Below are 20,337 nucleotides of genomic sequence, written 5' to 3' on the forward strand. Positions count from 1 at the left end.
CGGCAATATGTGACAAAGCCTACAGATCAGCCTTGCCTTGGTTTGGCTTTAGTAGAGAGGCTGCTACTGCTAAGTACAAAGCATGGCGAAGGTATAAGAGACATCCTACCACCTATAACAGGAACTTGCACATGCAAGCCTGTAGGCATAAAGGGTGATGTTCAAAAGTGGGCCATTGCTAAATGGGGAGGTGGACACTAAAAGAAAGTTAGCATCAGGTAGGGTAGGCTCCAAAACCTGGTGGTCCCTGGTCAAGGACAGACAAGGTTATCTGCCTGATGAACTTATTCCACCTCTAAATCGACAGGATGGGACCACCTCTACTAGTAGTCAAGAGAAGGCGGACCTCTTTGCTGAACACTTTGCTACCAAAATGCAAGTTCCTGATCCAGCAAGGGACCCTCCTTGGCTAGGCTGCAAGAACTGTGTCAAAACTGTCAGTGGTGACAATAAGGCAGGAGGAGGTGCATTTCCTTCTAAATCACTTGACCAGGAAAGGCCTGGGCCCAGACAAGCTTGAGCCCAAGATTGTTGAGAAGATGTGCAGACGAGCTAGCAGCACCTCTAACTCGAAAGATCTTTCAGCACTGCCTAGTACAGTGCAAATGGCCCTCTCCATGGAAAGAGGCAAATGTAGTCCCTGTTCACAAAAAAGAAGAGCAGAGCAGAAATCAGCAACTACAGACCAGTGTCACTCCTGTCAATCGCTGGTAAGATCCTTGAGACAATAATCTCAAGACAAATGACAGATTTTTTTGACTACCACTCACTACTTTGTGATCGCAATATGGCTTCAGGAAAGGTTACTCTGCTGCTGATCTGTTGTTAAACCTTCCACTAAGTGGCACCAGTCACTGGATGAATCCAAAGTCAGCTGTGTGGTAGCACTGGACATTGCTGGCGCTGACCGGGTGTGGCACCAGGGCCTCTTAGCAAAACTTCAAGCACTGGGAATTGCAGGCTCTACGCTTATGTCTCCTCAGTGATTACCTTCATGGTAGATCTCTAAGTGTAGTCCTCAATGGAACGGAATCAGCAAGGCATCCTATTGGGGAAGCAAGCTCCCACAAGGAAGTGTGCTGGGTCCACTGTTATGGAATGTCTACTTCTACGACCTTCTTCACCTCATCCCAGAATCACATGCATATGCAGACGACTGTACACTGACATTCACTTATCCAAGAGAAGAAATGCCAGCTGCGCTTAAGTTACATCAATCACCAGCTGAGAGCCATATCAGCTTGGGGAAATAGATGGCAAGTAACATTTGCACCTGAGAAAACGCAAATGATGATCGCTCTAGGCACCATGATGGTAATGCTGGTGCAGTAATAAGGATGAATGGGACGATGTTGGCACCTGGAGAAGAAGTTGATATCCTTGGGGTGAAATTTGACTCCAAACTAACCATGAAGAACCATGTTGTAAATCTTGCAAACAAGGCAGCCAGGAAGCTTACAGCACTTCACGATCTCGCATCTGCTTGACAGCAGGGGCTTGCAAGATCCTGCACGAGGCACAAGTACGCCACACCTTGAGTATGCTCCACTTTCTTGGTTTGCCTGCCCCCTCCTCATCTGCGACTGCTTGACAGAGTAGAGAACAGAGCAAGACGCCTCATCTCTCGCCTGACCCATCCTGGATAGATCTGTCATTTCAGCAGAGCCTTCAACATAGGAGGGATGTGGGTGGCCTTACTGTTATGTACAAGGCCAATATTGTCAAAATACCACACTTGATCCACTTCGAGGACAGCGTGAAAGCAAGCTTTTATGCCACAAGACGGGCAGAAAGCAGCAACTTCACTCTGGCTGTACCCTTCTCCAGAACATCACTCCCATCTGAGATCATACATACCCAGGATGACTCGAGTATGGAACACATTCGACAGCATAATGATGTCAACGAGATAACGTCAGTTGATCAAATGAAAATGCTGGCCCACAGATGGCTCCAACTTCATCCTGTTCCCTACTTGTATGTCTCATAACAATAAAAATGCTTTCAAATGAGCTGATGTAGGTAACAGCTCTTAGCTTGCCAACAAAGTTAGGGAATCCTTAACCTGTAAATAGCTGTCAATAAAGCTAGGATCCTTAACCTTGTCAAACCCCTGTGAGGGAAAAAAAAAAAAAAAAAAAAAAAAAAAAAAAAAAAAAAAAAAAGAGAGGGAGAGAGAGAGAGAGAGAGAGAGAGAGAGAGAGAGAGAGAGAGAGAGAGAGAGAGAGAGAGAGAGAGAGAGAGAGAGAGAGAGAGAGAGAGAGAGAGAGAGAGAGAGAGAGAGAGAGAGAGAGAGAGAGGGAGAGAGAGAGAGGGAGAGAGAGAGGGAGAGAGAGAGAGACAGAGGGAGAGAGAGAGAGAGAGACCTCTTTGCTGAACACTTTGCTACCAAAATGCAGGTTCCTGATCCAGCAAGGGACCCTCCTTGGCTAGCTGCAAGAACTGTCAAAACATCACTCCATCTGAGATCATACATACCCAGGATGACTCGAGTATGGAACACATTCGTACAGCATAATGATGTCAACAAGATAAAGTCAGTTGATCAAATGAAAATGCTGGCCCACAGATGGCTCCAACTTCATCCTGTTCCCTACTTGCATGTCTCATAACAATAAAAATGCTTTCAAATGAGCTGATGTAGGTAACAGCTCTTAGCTTGCCAATAAAGTTAGGAATCCTTAACCTGTAAATAGCTTGTCAATAAAGCTAGGGATCCTTAACCTTGTCAAACCCTGTGTAAAAAAAAAAAAAAAAAGAGAGAGAGAGAGCGAGAGAGAGAGAGAGAGAGAGAGAGAGAGCGAGCGAGAGAGAGAGAGAGAGCGAGCTAGGGATCCTTAACCTTGTCAAACCCTGTGTATTTTTCAGCTGCTTTTTGGTCCGAACTGGCAGCCTCACCATGCCTTATCACACTATGTATGCCACTACGCCTCTTAAATCTCTCAAACCAACCTTTTCTGGCCTTAAATTCACTCGCATCACCACTAGTTGCAGGCATTTTTCTAATTAAATCCTCGTGCAACTTCCTAGCCTTTTCACTTATGATCGCTTGAGAGATGCTATCGCCTGCTATCTGTTTTTCGTTTATCCACACCAATAACAGTCTCTCAGCATCTTCTATCACTTGCGATCTCTGTTTCGAAAGCACAGTTAAACCTTTGGCAAGAACAGCTTCCTTGACTGCCGTTCTCTTGGACACAATAGAAGCGATGGTTGATTGAGGTTTACTATACAACCTGGCCAGCTCAGAGACATGCACTCCACTTTCATACTTAGCAATGATCTCTTTCTTCATCTCCATAGTAATTCTCACCCTTATTCCTGTAGGGTTGGCACTAGAAGCTTTCTTGGGGCCCATGGTCACTTATTTTTCAGGTGAAATCACTATAAAATATCTGTAATAATACGAAATGTTCCGATTGTATGCTTGAATGTTACCGCGGAGGCTGGCTTGTAAACAATGCCACTGGCAGAACAAGTGAGGCTGGCTCAGGCCGCATGGACGTGTCTCGGACGAATCGCGTTGAGCGAATTTTTTAGCACTATGCGAGGCAAAATTTTAGCGATAAAATGTATCGCTATGCGGATTTAACACTATGTGATGCCAACGTTATGCGGGGGTCCACTGTACTCTTATACATTTTCCTCTTGGCCTCCAGGGATAATGTTCTTTGTCTCCAAAGACTCCTCACTGCTTCACTCACCTTTTTTCCCTCATCAATTCTATGATTCACCTTGTCTTTCATAGACCTGTCTGTTAACAAGCCCACTCCCAAATATCTGAATACATTCACTTCCTCCATTACTCCCTCCCTCCAATCTGATATCCAATCTTTCATTACCTAATTTTTTTGTTATCTTCATCAGCTTGCTCTTTCTTACATTCACTTTTAATTTCCTTCTTTTACATACCCTTCCAAACTCACTCACCAACTTCTCTTTAGAATCTCACAAAAACACAGTATCATCAGCCAAAAGCAACCGTGACAACTCCAACTCTGTTAGATTCTTTATCTCTTAATCCCACACCTCTTCCCAACACCCAAGCAATCACTTTTCTTACAACCCCATCTATAAATATATTGAACAACCATGGTGACATCACGCATACCTGTCTAAGGCCTACTTTTAATGGGAAATAATTTCCCTCTCTCCTACATACTCTAACCTGAGTCTCACTATCCTCATAAAAACTCTTAACTGCTTTCAGTAACCTACCACTTATTCCATACATTTACAACATCTGCTACATTGCTCTCCTATCCACTCTTATGTCTTTTCCAAATCAATAAATGCAATGAAAACCTCTTTATCCTTATCTAGATACTGCTCACCCCCTACCTTTCCTAAAGCCTCTGTGCTCATCTGCGACACTGGTCTCCATCTAACACTTATTTTTTTCAATACTAACTCTACCATACATACAACAGACTTATTCCTCTATAATTTTTACACTCTCTTGTCCCTTTTGCCTTTATACAAGGGAACTATGAACTATGCATGCTCTATGTCAATCCCTAGGTACCTTCCCTCTTTCATACATTTATTAAATAAAAGCACCAACCATTCCAAAACCATATACCCACCTGCTTTTAACATTTGTCTTTATCACATCAATCCAAGCTGCTTTACTCCCCTTTCATTCTACCCACTGCCTCACACACCTCCTCCATACTCTCAACTGGCTCTTCCTCACTCCTACGAGATGTTATACTTCCCTGCCCAATGCATGAAATCACAGTTTCCCCATCTTCATTAACATTACCAGTTCTTCAAAATTTTCCCTCCATCTTCTCAATACTTCCAACTCTCCATCTAATAACTGTCCTCTCCCATTTTTAATTGTCATATCCATTCATTCCCTAAGCCCTAGGCTTTCTTAGCTTATTAATCTTACTCCAAAATTTTTTCTTATTCTCAACAAAATTTGTTGATAGCATGTCACCCACTCTCTCATTTGCTCCCCTTTTGTATTCCTTCACCACTCTCCTAACTTCTCATTTTCTCTCCATATACTCCTCCCTAACTGCATCACTTCTACTTTGCAAAAACCTCATATGATAACTTTTTCTCTTTTACTACTCTCTCTACCTCATCATTCCACCAATCGCTCTTTTTCCCTCCCGCACTCACTTTCCTATAACAACACACACTTCTGCTGAGCATTCTAACACTACATTCTTAAATCTATTTCATACTTCTTCAACCTCATTGCCTATACTCTCACTAGACCATCTTTTTTCCAATACAGTGGACCCTCCCTTTTCATCGATCTCCGTTATCACCGACTTTTTTTTGTCAAAATACTGGTTCTGTTTTCGTTGATTTCCTCCATTTTCTTTGATGGTACAGAACCTCTCCAGTGTCCAGCGCGCAGACAAAGCCGCCTCCCACGCACATTCTCAGGTAGTGTCTCGTTTCTCGGTGAATGAACATATCCTGCGAAGTCATACGAAACATTTCATAATAATCCATTCTTTTGGCACTTGTTTATTGTGTGTGACTTCTAAATAAGCAACCATGGCCCCAAAGAAAGCTTCTAGCGCCAGTACTTTGGTAAAGAAAGTGAGGATCACCGTAGAAATGAAGAAAGAAATCATTCAAAAATATGATAGTGGCATACGCATTGCAGAGCTTGGCAGGATGTACAGGAACGCGCCATCAACCATCAGCTCCATTGTGGGAGAGGAAAAGAAATCATGAAAGCTGATGCTGCGAAAGGGGTGAATGTGATAATGAAACAGAGACCCCAAACAACTGAAGTGGAGAAATTGTTGTTGGTGTGGATCAGAGACAAAGAGTCAGCAGGAGATAGTGTCGTGCAGTCGATAATTTGTGAAAAGGCAAGACAGTTGCATGACAATCTCATAAAGAAACTGCCTAGAACGAGTGCTGATGTTGGTGAATTTAGGGTCAGCAAAGGCTGGTTTGAAAAATTCAAGAAGCGAAGTGGCATACACAGTGTTGTAAGGCATGGTGAGGGTGCCAGTTTAGACAAACATGCAGCTGAAAAATTTGTGCAGGAATTCAAAGGCTATGTAGAGGCTGAAAAATCCCAACCCCAGCAAGTGTACAATTGTGACGAAACAGGCCTGTTTTGGGAGAAAATGCCAAAGAGGACCTACATACCTACATCACGCAGAAGGAAAAGGCACTCCAGAAAACAAGCCTATGAAAGATAGGCTAACTCTCTTGTTGTGTGGTAATTGCTAGTGGGGATTTCAAAGTGAAGCCTTTACTCGTGTATCACTCTGAAAATCCCATTGTGTTCAAGAAAAACAGTGTCGTCAAGAGTAAATTGTGTGTGATGTGGAAGGCTAACAGTTGGGCATGGGTCACGAGGGAAATTTTCCTGGAATGGTTCAATGAAGTGTTTAGCCCGATTGTGAAAAAATACCTCCTGGATAATAAATTGCCACTCCAGTGCCTCCTGTTAATGGACAATGCTCCTGCTCATCCTCCAGACTTGGAAGATCAATTGTCTAAGGAATTCAGTTTTGTAACAGTGAAGTTCTTGCCTCCTAACACCACTCCTCTCGTCCAGCCCATGGACCAGCAGATCATTGCAAACTTCAAAAAACTGTACACCAAAGCAATGTTTCAAAGGTGCTTTGACATAACCTCGGACTCTGAATTGATCCTAAGAGGGCTCTGGAGGAATCACTTCAATGTCTTCCATTGCATAAGCCTTATAGATAAGGCTTGGCAGGGAGTAACTTCCAGGACGATAAACTCTGCTTGGGGAAAATTGTGGCCAGATTGTGTCCAAAGGAAGGATTTTGAAGGGTTTGAGGCTGACCCTGCCGACCCTACACCTGTTGTGCAATCAATTGTGGCATTGGGGAATTCCATGGGGTTGGATGTGAGTGGCCAGGATGTGGAAGAGTTGGTGGAGGATCACAATCAAGAGCTAACCGCAGCTCAAAAAATTGCTTCAGAGAAGGAGGGAGAGATGGAAGAAGGTGCCTTCTTCAAAGATTAAAGAGATTTGTGCAATGTGGACTAGGGTGCATTCATTTGTGGAGGACCACCACCCTGAGAAAGCTGTTGCAATCCGTGCTGGCAACTTTTACAATGACAATGCCATGTCCCATTTTAGGCAAATCTTAAAGAGACACCAGAAACAGATCTATCTGGACAGATATTTTGTGTGACAGGGGTCCAGTGACTCTCAAGCTGGCCCTACTGGCATTAAAAAACAAAGGAGGGAAATGACCCCAGATAAGGACTTGGTACCTAGAGTTCTTATGGAAGAGGATTTCCCCTCCAAACAATAACCTCTCTTATCTCTCCCTTCCTCCCTGTCTTCCATCCATCAACAACAGCCTTCAATAAAGGTAAGTGTCATGTTGAATGTTCATTCTTTTGTGCATGTAAATCTATCTTTAAGATAAAAAAAAAAATTTTTTGTTAATACTTCTGGGTGTCTGGAATGGATTAATTGTATTTACATTATTTCTTATGGGTAAAATGGTTTATGTTTTCGCCGACTGCTCTGGAACAGATTAAACACGAAAACCGAGGGTCCACTGTAGTTGTTTATATCTTACGCTAACTGCCGCCTCCTTTAGTTTATAAACCTTCACCTCTCTCTTACTTGCTGATGCCATTCTTCTTGTTTCCCATCTACCTTTTACTCTCACTGTAGCTACAAATAAAAAATGATCTGATATATCTGTGGCCCCCTCTTTAAACATGCACATCCTGAAGTCTACCCATCAGTTTTTTATCTACCAATACATAGTCTAGGAAACTACTGTCATTCTGTCCTATATCACATCTTGTATATTTATCATTTTTTTTCTTAAAGTATGTATTACCTATTACCAAACCCCTATCTATACAAAGTTCAATCATAGGTCCCCCATTATCATTTACACCTGGCACTCCAAAACTTACCTACCACACCCTCTATAACCATTTAACCTACTTTAGCATTCTGTCCCTCACCACAACTCTCTCACTTGGCTCAAAACTTCCCAAACCCTCGCTTAATATCTCCCAAAATTTCTCTCTCTCCTCTACACTCCTTTCTTCTCCAAGTACATAAACACTTATTATAACTCACTTTTTGCATCCACCCTGACTACAGCTACCAGAGTAAAATTCAATGAAGCCACACATACAAATATTTATCTACTAATCTTTCTGTAAAGTCAGCACCTCCATCTCTCTGCAAACATTAAAAATATATACAGCAGGGCCCCGCTTTACGGCGTTTCACTTTACGGCGTTCCGCTAATACGGTCATTTCAAATTATGACCAAAACTCGCTATACGGCTCCCCCCACCTGACTTTCTAATACGGTCACCGCGCCCCACCTTGTTTGTTTACATTCTTCGTGAGCTCAGTAAGCACTAAGTCTCTCCATTTTGTCTGGAAACTCCAAAATTTCAAATGTTTTTAAAAGTTATTTCATATTTTATATATACTCTGATAATTATACTTATGTATACCTGTACTTAAATAAACTTACATACTGTGCTGGCATGCAGGTACACATTAAAATCAGTAAGAGTGTCTTATGTCTCCAGACGTCATATTAGTAATGATAATAATAATCATCGAGTCTCATTTAAATGTCGTATATTACGTTAAATACACATTTTCATTAATCCATCTATGATATTTTTTCAAAATTATATAATAAACACGATACATAACATAAAAAGATGATAAATACACCCCACAATAGAATAAATAAACATAAATATGAGATGTGGTAGCAGACAACTTGCACAAGTGACGCCATATTAGAAATGCTAATAATAATAATAATCACTGAGTCTCATTAAATGTTGTATATTACGTTAATATACACATTTTCATTAATCCATCCATGATATTTTTTTCAAAATTATATAATAAACACGATACATAACATAAAAAGATGATAAATACACCCTACAGTAGAATAAATAAACATAAATATGAGATGTGGTAGCCAGATAACTTGTACAAGTGATGCCAAGAATAACATTTTCTCTAATCTAACATAAGAGAAAATGTGTTAATGGGGGTAACTGTAGAAAATTATTCCTTTCGTATGTATGTAAGTAAGTTTATTCAGGTATACACAAATAGTTACATAGATTATCATACATAACAACATATGTGTAGAGAACCTAGGATAACCCAAAAATGTCAGAGTGACTTATTTCCATTGCCTTCACTCAGAGCATCATTTCTTCTCAAAATGATGTTACATGAGAATGGGAGTGTTCTTCTTTATTTATTCTACCGTATCAATGTAGAGACAACCTGTACACAATGTAACTTGTACACAAACCAGACGTGTACATTTCGTTTACAAAACTTACCTTCGCCTGGTTTGTTTACATAACTCTGCGCCTGTACTCTCTCATGCACTCATTCTTTCTCTCTCTCATTTATTCGTTTTATCTCATTTACTTACTCCTGACCCTACATTAAGACTACAAATATTTTAAGGTAAGTAATGAGTGAACTGTATATACATTTTATCGCTCTGGGATGCTTAAATATCATAGAATATATGTGTGGGTGGGGTGGCCTGGTATGGTAGCCTGGCTGACTACCATACATACCACACTTGATTTTTTACAATAAATACTACTCATCTCACCCTATATTTTAAGGTAAGTAATGAGTGAACTGTATATACATTTTATCGCTCTGGGATGCTTAAATATCATAGAATTGTATGTGTGGGTGGGGTGCCACACTGATTTCTTACAATAAATACTATTTGTCTCACCCTAGATTAAGACTATAAATATTTTAAGGTAAGTAATGAGTGCACTATGTGTGTATTGTACTTTTTTATTGTTTTTTGATGCCTGGTTCTATTGCTAACTTAGTATATGTTAGTGTAAACTTGTTATCTAGTGTTTGTATGCATTTGTAAGTGGAAAAAAAGGGTGTTCCACTTTACGGCGGTTTCCGCTTTACGGCGGTAGCCTGGAACCTAATCAGCCGTATAAGTGGGGCCCTACTGTATACACTATACCTGGAGAAGGCAAATAATTACAAGAAATATTCCATGCCAGACTTACCTTGGGAAAATCAGTAAATTGCACCTGTAAACCCAGAATCTGGGCAAGATACATTAGCTGATCCTTGGGTCTCACTGCCTGGGTTGTTGATACACTGGGACTCTGCAGACAGCATAAAAATAAAAGTTTTTAATATTGAAAAATCAGTATACTGTCTACCATAAGTAAATACACACTTAATGATACGGTAATCAGCATTTTCAAACACTTTATCAGGTACAGACTGCTAAAAAGAATACAGAAATAACTGGCTTTTTGTAATGGTTATGGAGAATGAAAATCTTAAACTGTATAATACATATTAAAACTATCTTAATACACTCAGAATACTGACTGCCGTAGCAAGAATGATGGGAGCTGTGTGTGGCCCAGTAAAAAGACTGAGTAAATCTACAAAGGAACTACCCAAATTCTACACATTCTACTTATTTTTTTTTTTAATTTACAACATGTAAAATCAAGCATTTCCATGAGCTATGATATTTTGGTCACCATTTTTCAACAACATTAAAACAAAACTGTGTAATTAAATTTTGCTTTACATGAGGGTTTACTGTACAGTAGACTGTCATCAGAACATAATTAGATTGTGCTAGATCGTCTTAGCGCTTCTCAGAAAGTGAAACCACCAAGTCACTGTTCATGAAAAATATTCCTACCATATTAGTTAAATTTTTTTTTTTTTTTTTCAACAAGTCGGTCGTCTCCCACCGAGGCAGGGTGACCCAAAAAAAAGAAAGAAAATCCCCAAAAAGAAAATACTTTCATCATCATTCAACACTTTCACCACACTCACACATTATCACTGCTTTTGCAGAGGTGCTCAGAATATAACAGTTTAGAAGCATATACGTATAGAGATACACAACATATCCCTCCAAACTGCCAATATCCCAAACCCCTCCTTTAAAGTGCAGGCATTGTACTTCGCATTTCCAGGACTCAAGTCCGACTATATGAAAATAACCGGTTTCCCTGAATCCCTTCACTAAATATTACCCTGCTCACACTCCAACAGATCGTCAGGTCCCAAGTATCATTTGTCTCCATTCACTCCTATCTAACACGCTCATGCACGCTTGCTGGAAGTCCAAGCCCCTCACCCACAAAACCTCCTTTACCCCCTCTTTCCAACCCTTTCGAGGACGACCCCTACCCCTCTTTCCTTCCCCTATAGATTTATATGCTTTCCATGTCATTCTACTTTGATCCATTCTCTCTAAATGACCAAACCACCTCAACAACCCCTCTTCTGCCCTCTGACTAATGCTTTTATTAACTCCACACCTCCTAATTTCCACACTCCGAATTTTCTGCATAATATTTACACCACACATTGCCCTTAGACAGGACATCTCCACTGCCTCCAACCGTCTCCTCGCTGCTGCATTTACCACCCAAGCTTCACATCCATATAAGAGTGTTGGTACTACTATACTTTCATACATTCCCTTCTTTGCCTCCATAGATAACGTTTTTTGACTCCACATATACCTCAACGCACCACTCACCTTTTTTCCCTCATCAATTCTATGATTAACCTCATCCTTCATAAATCCATCCGCCGACACGTCAACTCCCAAGTATCTGAAAACATTCACTTCTTCCATACTCCTCCTCCCCAATTTGATATCCAATTTTTCTTTATCTAAATCATTTGATACCCTCATCACCTTACTCTTTTCTATGTTCACTTTCAACTTTCTACCTTTACACACATTCTCAAACTCATCCACTAACCTTTGCAATTTTTCTTTAGAATCTCCCATAAGCACAGTATCATCAGCAAAAAGTAACTGTGTCAATTCCCATTTTGAATTTGATTCCCCATAATTTAATCCCACCCCTCTCCCGAACACCCTAGCATTTACTTCTTTTACAACCCCATCTATAAATATATTAACCCTTTCAGGGTCCAAGGCCCAAATCTGGAGTCACGCACCAGTGTCCAAGAATTTTCAAAAAAAAAAATTGTTATTTTTTCTTATGAAATCGTAGAGAATCTTTTTGTGAAGGTAATAAAACAAAAAGTACGAAATTTGGTGGAAAATTGACGAAATTATGCTCTCGCGAATTTTGATGTGTCAGCGATATTTACGAATCGGCGATTTTGCCGACTTTGACTCCCATTTTAGGCCAATTACATTATTCCAATCAACCAAATTCTTAGCTATTTCACTAGTATTACTTCTATTCTATCGATTGAGCACAAGAAATCGCCAAGTCAACTGTTTCAACTACAAAATAAAGTGATCGGAAATTGTTAATTTGGCCAATTTAACACAAAGTTCAAAATATTCCAATTTCAAAATAGGGTCCAGAATAAACAATGTAGGCATTCCTGGCACTAAACTAAAATTTCCTCTGTTCATTAGTTATGTTTTGAGGCTTTACAAATAAATTCCATTTTGATTTTTTATTCACATAATGAATTTTTATTCACACCAAAAAATAGAAGATTTACTGTTATTCAATACTGTAATAATTGTATAAATATCATCACCATATTTGTGAATGTATATTAGACCCACCAGCTGATGTGTATTAGACGTGTGAGGTCGTTTGTTTACTCTTGAATATCGGCAAAAATTTAACATTTCCGCTACTTTGAGCTCAGTTTCAAGCCATTTCCAGTGCTAAAACCAATCAAAATCATCTCTATTTCTGTAATATGTCTTCCATTCTATCAAATGAGACCAAGAAATCGCAAATACAACTATAAAAAACATACGAAAAAACACTGCAAAGTTGCTGTTTTAATCGAAAAATCATGATTTCATTTTTTTTCTCTCATTATACACAGTGTGCTGCAGGATCTGTTTTATGTGGTGCACACATACCACATAGATGTATTCTCTCATATCTAGGCCCAAATGTACCACTCACAGTTTATCAGAGTGAGCTGAGCTCATGGCGTAGATCTACGGTTTGGACACTCACCGTAAAGCCGTAGATCTACGGGACGGACCCTGAAAGGGTTAAACAACCATGGTGACATTACACATCCCTGTCTAAGACCTACTTTTACCGGGAAGTATTCTCCCTCTCTTCTACACACCCTAACCTGAGCCTCACTATCCTCATAAAAGCTCTTTACAGCATTTAGTAACTTACCACCTATTCCATATACTAGCAACATCTGCCACATTGCTCCTCTATCCACTCTATCATATGCCTTTTCTAAATCCATAAATGCAATAAAAACTTCCCTACCTTTATCTAAATACTGTTCACATATATGCTTCAATGTAAACACTTGATCTACACATCCCCTACCCACTCTGAAACCTCCTTGCTCGTCCGCAATTCTATATTCTGTCTTACCTCTAATTCTTTCAATTATAACCCTACTGTATACTTTTCCTGGTATACTCAGTAAACTTATTCCTCTATAATTTTTACAATCTCTTTTGTCCCCTTTCCCTTTATATAAAGGGACTATACATGCTCTCCGCCAATCCCTAGGTACCTTCCCCTCTTTCATACATTTATTAAACAAAAGTACCAACCACTCCAACACTATATCCCCCCCTGCTTTTAACATTTCTGTCATGATCCCATCAGTTCCAGCTGCTTTACCCCCTTTCATTCTACGTAATGCCTCACGTACCTCCACCACACTTACATTCTGCTCTTCTTCACTCCTAAAAGATGGTATACCTCCCTGGCCAGTGCATGAAATTACCGCCTCCCTTTCTTCCTTAACATTTAAAAGTTCCTCAAAATATTCTCGCCATCTACCTAATACCTCCCTCTCCCCATCTACTAACTCCCCTACTCTGTTTTTAACTGACAAATCCATACTTTCCCTAGGCTTTCTTAACTTGTTTAACTCACTCCAAAATTTTTTCTTATTTTCATTAAAATTTCTTGACAGTGCCTCTCCCACTCTTTCATCTGCTCTCCTTTTGCACTCTCTCACCACTCTCTTCACCTTTCTTTTACTCTCCATATACTCTGCTCTTCTTATAACACTTCTGCTTTGTAAAAACCTCTCGTAAGCTACCTTTTTCTCTTTTATCACACCCTTTACTTCATCATTCCACCAATCACTCCTCTTTCCTCCTGCCCCCACCCTCCTATAACCACAAACTTCTGCCCCACATTCTAATACTGCATTTTTAAAACTATTCCAACCCTCTTCAACCCCCCCACTACTCATCTTTGCAGTAGCCCACCTTTCTGCCAATAGTCGCTTATATCTCGCCTGAACTTCCTCCTCCCTTAGTTTATACACTTTCACCTCCCTCTTACTTGTTGTTGCCACCTTCCTCTTTTCCCATCTACCTCTTACTCTAACTGTAGCTACAACTAAATAATGATCCGATATATCAGTTGCCCCTCTATAAACATGTACATCCTGGAGCCTACCCATCAACCTTTTATCCACCAATACATAATCTAACAAACTACTTTCATTACGTGCTACATCAAACCTTGTATATTTATTTATCCTCTTTTTCATAAAATATGTATTACTTATTACCAAATGTCTTTCTACACATAGCTCAATTAAAGGCTCCCCATTTACATTTACCGCTGGCACCCCAAAATTACCTACTACTCCCTCCATAACATTTTTACCCACTTTAGCATTGAAATCCCCAACCACCATTACTCTCACACTTGATTCAAAACTCCCCACGCATTCACTCAACATTTCCCAGAATCTCTCTCTCTCCTCTACACTTCTCTCTTCTCCAGGTGCATACACGCTTACTATAACCCACTTTTCACATCCAATCTTTATATATATAAATATATATATATATATATAGTTAAATATATATAAATATATATATATATACAGTGGTCCCTCAATAATCGTCCAAAATCCATTCCTGGAAGTGGGACTATTATTGAAATGGACGATTTAAGAATCAATTTTCCCCATAAGAAATAATGTAAATTCAATTAATCCGTTCCTAACACCCAGAAGTATTAAAACAAAAATTTTTTTTACATGAAATATAGATGTACATAAACAATACAGTGGCACATGATGAATGAAACATTAACAGCATAACACTTACCTTTATTGGCGATTCTTCTTTGTGTATGGAAGACTGGAGAAGGAGACAGATTGGATGATTTACTGTTCGGAAAGGGAATCCCCTTCCATCAACACCTCGGGTACCAATTGCTTTTCTGGGGTTACTTCTCTTCTCTGTTTCTTAATGCCACTAGGACCACCTTGAAAGTCACTGGAGTCCTGTCTCGCAAAAAAACTGTCCAGAGAGCTCTGTTTCTGGCGTCTCTTTAAAACTTCCCTGAAATGGGCCAAGACTCTGTCACTGTACAAGTTGCTGATATGGCTTGCAACATCCTTCTCTGGGTGATGTTTCTCCATAAATCTTTCCATCCTACCCCACATTTCAAAAATCTCCTTAATTTCTGAAGAAGGCACCTTCCTCCATCTCTCTTCTTCCTCCTCTGCAGCAAGATTCTGAGCTGCGATCTGTTGCTCTTCCTGCTGAAGCTCTTGCAGCTCCTCAGTGGTTATCTCTTCGTTGTGGTCCTCCACCAACTCTTCCACATCCTCCAAACTCACATCCAACCCCATGGAACTCCCCAGTGCCACAATGGATTTAACAACTGACATAGGCTCATCAGGGTCAGCCCCAAACCCTTCAAAATCCCTCTTGTGGACACAATCTGGCCACAAATTTCTCCAAGCAGAGTTCGAAGTCCTGGTAGTCACTCCCTCCCAAGCCTTACCTATAAGGCTTACGCAATGGAGAATACTGAAGTGTTCTTTCCAAAATTCCCTTAGGGTCAAGTGAGTGTCTGAGATCACATTCATGCACCTTTCAAACATTGCTTTGGTGTAGAGTTTTTTAAAGTTTGCAATGACCTGCTGGTCCATGGGCTGGAGGAGAGGAGTGGTATTCGGGGGCAAAAGCTTTACTGTGATCAACCCAAACTCCTTCAGAATTAGGTCATCCAAGTTTGGAGGATGAGCAGGTGCATTATCCATTACTAGGAGGCACTTGAGATCCAATTTCTTTTCCAGGTGGTAATTCTTCACACTACGGCCAAACACTTCATTGAACCACTCGACGAAAATGTCCCTTGTGACCCATGCCTTATTATTAGATCTCCAAAACACACACAATTTACTCTTCATAACATTGTTTTTCTTGAACACTCTGGGATTTTTAGAATGGTACACTAGTAATGGCTTCACTTTGAAATCCCCACTAGCATTAGCACAGAACATTAGCATCAGCCTGTCTTTCATAGGCTTGTGTCCTGGCAGCGCCTTTTCTTCCTGAGTAACGTAGGTCCTCTTTGGCATTTTCTTCCAAAAGAGGCCTGTTTCATCACAATTAAACACTTGTTCAGGTTTCAGTCCTTCACTGTTTATGTACTCCTTGAATTCATGCACATACTTTTCAGCCGCCTTGTGGTCCGAACTGGCAGCCTCACCATGCCTTACCACACTGTGTATGCCAGTACGCTTCTTAAATCTCTCAAACCAGCCTTTGCTGGCCTTAAATTCACTCACATCACCACTAGTTGCAGGCAATTTCTTTACCAAATCGTCATGCAACTGCCTAGCCTTTTCACAAATAAGCGACGTCATAAGACTATCTCCTGCTAATTGTTTCTCATTTATCCACACCAATAGTAACTTCTCAACATCTTCGAGTACTGGTCATCTCATTTTTGTCAGCATATTTACCCCCTTTGCAACAACAGCATCCTTGATTTCCTTTTTCTTGGCTATGATGGAAGATATGGTTGTACGGGATTTGTCATACATCCTGGCCAGTTCGCCCACACGTATGCCACTATCATATTGTTCAATAATGTTTTTCTTAAATTCAATCGTATTTCTCACCTTCTTTACCAAAGGCTTGGCACCAGGAGCTTTCTTTGGAGCTATGGTAGCTTATTTAGCACTTAAATAACTTGCAAGCACTAAAATAAAAGGAATATTATGAAATATTTCGCTGGAGCACGTGAGGGGACCGTCGCTCACTGGTAAACAATGGCACAATGGCTGGGAAGGAAAGGCCGAGGCGGCTCAGAGCATGAGTACACGTCCGGGACGAAGGACTATTAGCGAGTTACCGGACCATTTGCGAGCCAATATTTTGACGAAAAAAAACAGGACTATTTCCGAAATGGACGACTTTCAGGCCGGACGATTATTGAGGGACCACTGTACTGGCGGTAATTTCATGCACTGGCCAGGGAGGTAAACCATCTTTTAGGAGTGAAGAAGAGCAGAATGTAAGTGTGGTGGAGGTATGTGAGGCATTACGTAGAATGAAAGGGGGTAAAGCAGCTGGAACTGATGGGATCGTGACAGAAATGTTAAAAGCAGGGGGGATATAGTGTTGAAGTGGTTGGTACTTTTGTTTAATAAATGTATGAAAGAGGGGAAGGTACCTAGGGATTGGCGGAGAGCATGTATAGTCCCTTTATATAAAGGGAAAGGGGACAAAAGAGATTGTAAAAATTATAGAGGAATAAGTTTACTGAGTATACCAGGAAAAGTATACGGTAGGGTTATAATTGAAAGAATTAGAGGTAAGACAGAATGTAGGATTGCGGGTGAGCAGGGAGGCTTCAGAGTGGGTAGGGGATGTGTAGATCAAGTGTTTACATTGAAGCATATATGTGAACAGTGGTAGGGAAGTTTTTATTGCATTTATGGATTTAGAAAAGGCATATGATAGAGTGGATAGAGGAGCAATGTGGCAGATGTTGCAAATATATGGAATAGGTGGTAAGTTACTAAATGCTGTAAAGAGCTTTTATGAGGATAGTGAGGCTCAGGTTAGGGTGTGTAGAAGAGAGGATGAATACTTCCTGGTAAAAGTAGGTCTTAGACAGGGATGTGTAATGTCACCATGGTTGTTTAATATATTTATAGATGGGGTTGTAAAAGAAGTAAATGCTAGGGTGTTTGGGAGAGGGGTGGGATTAAATTATGGGGAATCAAATTCAAAATGGGAATTGACACAGTTACTTTTTGCTGATGATACTGTGCTTATGGGAGATTCTGAAGAAAAATTGCAAAGGTTAGTGGATGAGTTTGAGAATGTGTGTAAAGGTAGAAAGTTGAAAGTGAACATAGAAAAGAGTAAGGTGATGAGGGTATCAAATGATTTAGATAAAGAAAAATTGGATATCAAATTGGGGAGGAGGAGTATGGAAGAAGTGAATGTTTTCAGGTACAGTGGACCCCCGGTTAACGATATTTTTTCACTCCAGAAGTATGTTCAGGTGCCAGTACTGACCGAATTTGTTCCCATAAGGAATATTGTGAAGTAGATTAGTCCATTTCAGACCCACAAACATACACGTACAAACTCACTTACATAATTACACTTACATAATTGGTCGCATTCGGAGGTAATCGTTATGCGGGGGTCCACTGTACTTGGGAGTTGACGTGTCGGCGGATGGATTTATGAAGGATGAGGTTAATCATAGAATTGATGAGGGAAAAAAGGTGAGTGGTGCGTTGAGGTATAAGTGGAGTCAAAAAACGTTATCTATGGAGGCAAAGAAGGGAATGTATGAAAGTATAGTAGTACCAACACTCTTATATGGATGTGAAGCTTGGGTGGTAAATGCAGCAGCGAGGAGACGGTTGGAGGCAGTGGAGATGTCCTGTCTAAGGGCAATGTGTGGTGTAAATATTATGCAGAAAATTCGGAGTGTGGAAATTAGGAGAAGGTGTGGAGTTAATAAAAGCATTAGTCAGAGGGCAGAAGAGGGGTTGTTGAGGTGGTTTGTTCATTTAGAGAGAATGAATGGATCAAAGTAGAATGACATGGAAAGCATATAAATCTATAGGGGAAGGAAGGAGGGGTAGGGGTCGTCCTCGAAAGGGTTGGAAAGAGGGGGTAAAGGAGGTTTTGTGGGCTAGGGGCTTGGACTTCCAGCAAGCGTGCATGAGCGTGTTAGATAGGAGTGAATGGAGGCGAATGATACTTGGGACCTGACGATCTGTTGGAGTGTGAGCAGGGTAATATTTAGTGAAGGGATTCAGGGAAACCGGTTATGTTCATATAGTCGGACTTGAGTCCTGGAAATGGGAAGTACAATGCCTGCACTTTAAAGGAGGGGTTTGGGATATTGGCAGTTTGGAGGGATATGTTGTGTATCTTTATACGTATATGCTTCTAAGCTGTTGTATTCTGAGCACCTCTGCAAAAGCAGTGATAATGTGTGAGTGTGGTGAAAGTGTTGAATGATGATGAAAGTATTTTCTTTTTGGGGATTTTCTTTCTTTTTTGGGTCACCCTGCCTCGGTGGGAGACGGCCGACTTGTTGAAAAAAAAAAAAAAAAATGTATATATATCCTAGGTAGTAGGTTGGTAGACAGCAACCGCTCAGGGAGGTACTACCGTCCTGCCAAGTGAGTGTAAAACGAAAGCCTGTAATTGTTTTACATGATGGTAGGATTGCTGGTGTCTTTTTATTCTGTCTCATACACATGCAAGATTTCAGGTACATCTTGCTACTTCTATTTACACTTAGGTCACACTTCACATACATGTACAAGCATATATACACGCACCCCTCTGGGTTTTCTTCTGTTTTCTTTCTAGTTCTTGTTCTTGTTTATTTCCTCTTACCTCCATGGGGAAGTGGAACAGAATTCTTCCTCCGTAAGCCATGCATGTTGTAAGAGGCGACTAAAATGCCAGGAGCAAGGGGCTAGTAACCCCTTCTCCTGTATATATTACTAAATTTGAAAGGAGAAACTTTCGTGTTTCCTTTTGGGCCACCCTGCCTCGGTGGGATATGGCCGGTGTGTTGAAAGAAAGAATATATACTATATAAAATAAGTTACACAACTCATAAGTTATGTAATTTTTTGAAAACATTAGCTAGATAAGAATACTGCTGTAAGGTGAACATGATCTGCTCATGAAGACTTGTTGGAAGCTGGGGAAAGGTTACTACTTATGGCTTGGTGAGCACACAGAAAATCTACAGGAGGAGCTACCACTGTGTCTCTGTCACATTTCTGTGACAGTGATACCCTTCCTGATCTGTCCGACTCCTATGCCAACTATGCTAACTGTCACACACTCTACAGTTAGTTTTTGCTCAGTTATTGGAGTCAGTGTGGACTACACCCAGCTTAAGGCTGTACAGTCTGTATTCAAGGCCAGGGCAACACCATCTTTGTGTCACTTGTCACAATCTAGAAAATGTTAGAGCACATCAATTCTTTACAGGTGCACAGAAAGATCTCTATCTATCACATACAAACAGCATCTTACATCAGATGTAGTCCCCAATAAGCACACCTGCACAGAGTCCTATGCTTCT

General features: G+C 40.5%; 1 protein-coding gene across 3 annotated transcripts in view; it reads right to left on the reverse strand.

Annotated features, from left to right (window-relative positions):
* The window catches only part of stau (double-stranded RNA-binding protein Staufen), a 326,000-nt gene that overhangs the window by 35,232 nt on the left and 270,431 nt on the right, over positions 1-20,337 (reverse strand). For all 3 annotated transcript variants that reach the window (XM_070095188.1, XM_070095180.1, XM_070095173.1), the window contains one exon: positions 10,036-10,137. In XM_070095188.1, coding sequence (XP_069951289.1) covers positions 10,036-10,137 — 102 coding nt within the window. The remainder of the gene's footprint in view (positions 1-10,035; positions 10,138-20,337) is intronic.

Source organism: Cherax quadricarinatus, chromosome 4 (genome assembly GCF_038502225.1).
Source record: "Cherax quadricarinatus isolate ZL_2023a chromosome 4, ASM3850222v1, whole genome shotgun sequence".
In the NCBI taxonomy this organism is placed as follows: Eukaryota; Metazoa; Arthropoda; class Malacostraca; order Decapoda; family Parastacidae; genus Cherax; species Cherax quadricarinatus.